At 40.1% G+C, this 3249-nt stretch overlaps 1 protein-coding gene across 2 annotated transcripts in view; it reads right to left on the bottom strand.

Moving 5' to 3' along the window:
- Positions 1-3249, bottom strand: part of l1camb (L1 cell adhesion molecule, paralog b) — a 50784-nt gene that overhangs the window by 25702 nt on the left and 21833 nt on the right. For both annotated transcript variants that reach the window (XM_016451819.1, XM_016451820.1), the window contains exons 8-11: positions 2728-2842; positions 1672-1856; positions 1446-1577; positions 66-209 (exon numbers count right to left, since the gene is read on the bottom strand). In XM_016451819.1, coding sequence (XP_016307305.1) covers positions 66-209; positions 1446-1577; positions 1672-1856; positions 2728-2842 — 576 coding nt within the window. The remainder of the gene's footprint in view (positions 1-65; positions 210-1445; positions 1578-1671; positions 1857-2727; positions 2843-3249) is intronic.

Here is a 3249-nt window from a genome sequence, read left to right as displayed (position 1 = left end):
GGGGGTGCGAACACATGCAAATAATCAAAATGCATTTGATTAAATGTTACACTACTGATTCTCACCAACTACATGGACATGCGTGTTGACCAGGATATTGCCATGTTTATTGGTGGCCTCGCACTGATAGACCGCCGTATCGCTGTACTGAACGTCAGTCAGGATCAGTGTCCCTGAGCTCACATGCCGCCTGGCGTCCGAGTCTGTCCCTGCGACACACCAGGAAAACTAAACCTCAGACTTGACTCGACGTGAACCACAGAGAGAAAAGTGTCTCAAAAGAGTTAGGAAAACAGTGTGGCATTTACCAACGAAAAAATATGAATGAATGTTTAAGACAATTTCTTGACATACACAGTCATATATAAATATATACTTATTTAAACACTTCACTGTTTTTAATGCTCTCTTCCTCTTACGTCCCTCATTTTCATTTTAATGTATAACCATTTTTCATTGTAACTACTTTTTTTTACTTCTGACTTTTTGTATTTTTTCCTTTTTTTGTACTAATTTGTATTGGTTTATTATTGTTCTAATGTTTGTGTTTGGCGGTGACTGCAGACGTATGTCTGAAAGTAATTTGGCTGCTTCTTGCAGAGGAAAGCCAGCAGTTTCTTGTTTTATTATTTATTTATCTCCTTTTTTCATTCTTCTTTTCCGCTTAAATTTGATGAGGCAATCTATTTTATAGTGCATACCCCTACAGTAGCAAGCCTTTAGCCGCCCATCACTGCAAAGACACGTCAACTAACACACCAGTCATGTTGTAATGAAGCCTGCGAGTCACATCACCAACGAGCCGCAGAAGTTTGCAGCTTCACATAAATGGATAGAACTAATAAACACATATATCAGATATTTCCACTAAATCTGAAACACTTACAGTATGTAAAGCACCAATCTAAGGACACGTAAGCTGAAGTAGTGAGGCTAGGCCACCTGATGGCACTATAAAAGAGAAAATCATGCTAGAACTACAGAAACCGCTGGTCCAGTTCACTTCTAAACTGACCTGCAGGTGCCATCATAATTCATGAGGATATGAAAAACATGGCCAATCATAAGAACAGAAGAAAAAATTTGCCACCTGGCGATGCTGTCAATGGTGTCATATCATGCTGTTAGAGCCTGCTATTTCTATACAGTTGAATTTCTACATTTGCCTGCCAGTTCCACATGTTGTATTATGCTTTGAAAACTGCTTGTTTTTCAATAGACATTTAACTTGGGTTTATCTTGAATGGACCCATTCCTTGAATAAACTTGATTCAATCAAGTTTTTTTGGTGTTATAAGTGGTGCATTCAGCTATATTTCTTTATTGTTACCATTGTAACACTTTAATATAATAATAAAGCCATCAAACCTACAGAAAGTAAGTACGCAGAGACTAAGAAATGTTTCTGTTCTCTGTATTCTGGAGCTCACTAACAGCTCTGATACCTGCGATGGGAACGCCGTTGATGCTCCAGGTGATGTTCGGGGTGGGAATGCCCTCAGCCTGACAGTCCAGCCTCACAGTCTCTCCTGGGGCGTACAGCTGGTCCTCAGGACGCCTGGTCCAGTACGGAGCAGCTGCCCACAATAAACACAACTCAAGCTGTTAGAAAAGCGTGTTATCTGTTGCAGTATATACTGTGTCACCTGGCAGTGAGTGTGTGCGTCTTACCCTCGACCGTGACGGCGTAGTGGTGTTTAACGAAGCCCTGACTGTTTTGGGCAGTGCATGTGTACTCGCCATCATCCCCCTCCGACACGCTCTCGATCTGGAGCCAGTGCTCGTAGTTCAGCATCCGGACCCGCGCCGGAGACAGAGGGCTATCCATCCGCTCCCACCGCACCTCTGGAGTGGGGCTTAAACACAAGCAGAGTGATGCTTAAAGACTACTGCTGCCCCAGTCAAATGAGATCAGCCCATCCAGTGCCTTTCTGACAGATCAGATCAGCCTTTCATCATTATAGACTGAACAATAACCACATGAATATTATTGGCTCTGTTCCTGCTCTTTGGAAGCTGCTGTATGCTAAATGCATGATTGTAAATGTCAATTTGTTTGGTTTTACAGTGTGTGTCTTATATTTACGACGTCTTTATGTACTTTCTCAAGACAAAAGTGTAGAGAGAATATTAAAAGCAGAAGATTAAGAACTTAAAACCGTTATTTATACCTTTCCAGTAAACTCTTGCTCTGCAAACACCAGTCACAGCTTTAACTGGTCTGTTCTGGCCAGCGACCATGATATAAGCAGCATCATTATTATTTTAATACGGCCGTTTCTACTTGGCTGATTATTGTCTCAACATCCTGCATTAAAACTCTACAGTTAGCTGTTATATACACAATATTACATATGTATAATATCCATTATAGGCTGTATGTCTTGTTACCTGTTTATTGGATTTATGTCTGCTATATGTTTATTATATTTGTACAAATGCTGTCTTCGTCTTGAGAAGAATGGTTGATAAACGCCACTGTGCATTGGATATTGAATTCTGGCTTTGAATGTGATTTTTGAACTTCAGAGAGCAGCAGCAGATTCATCCTCACGTTTCATGTTTTATTCAGACATTTAAACTGACAAAATCCTTGAAAACCACAGTAAATACGTGCAGCACACACGTCAGATTCAAATGTTGTCAGCTGAAGAGTGCATGCAGAGGTTTCTGCTAATGCTGATTGTAAACTCAGCGGCCCTGACAGCACATTGGCTGAATACTCACAGGCCTTCTGGGATGCACTCTAGAGTCAGCGTTTGGCCCCTGAGCGCCAGGTAAGAGCTGTGGGACCCCGCTGGCCTCTGCAGCTGGGGCCGCCGGTTCTTCACCACAGAATTTGCTGTGAAAACAGAAGAGCACAAGTGAATCCGTTTGTATGTAACCCTGCATGGTTCCCTGAGGAGGCAATGGGGCACCGTGTCTTAGTCACACTTCCCTCCATAGATGTGAATATTCAATAAAATTATAATAATCATTTTATTTTACACTACATGTACTAATACTTATGTCTTAAATTTTTCATTTTCAAACATGCCAACACTCATTTCCAAATCCTAGAGCTTTTATTTTGGTGAAATGTTTTAAATGCTGTCCAGAAAAAAATGTTAGAAATTATGTGAATGTGTAAATAAAGAAGAAGTAAAAGAAGAAATAAAAGTTTTAAGCAAAAAAAAAAAAAAAAATAAAAAATTAAAAACAAGCCCCAAATCAAATAAATAACACAAATAAAAGAAATCTCTTCATATA

Source organism: Sinocyclocheilus anshuiensis, unplaced genomic scaffold, assembly GCF_001515605.1.
Source record: "Sinocyclocheilus anshuiensis isolate Anshui unplaced genomic scaffold, SAMN03320099.WGS_v1.1 scaffold1068, whole genome shotgun sequence".
Classification (NCBI taxonomy): Eukaryota; Metazoa; Chordata; class Actinopteri; order Cypriniformes; family Cyprinidae; genus Sinocyclocheilus; species Sinocyclocheilus anshuiensis.
Note: the sequence above shows the minus strand (reverse complement) of the source record. Positions and strands in the feature narration are given on the sequence as shown.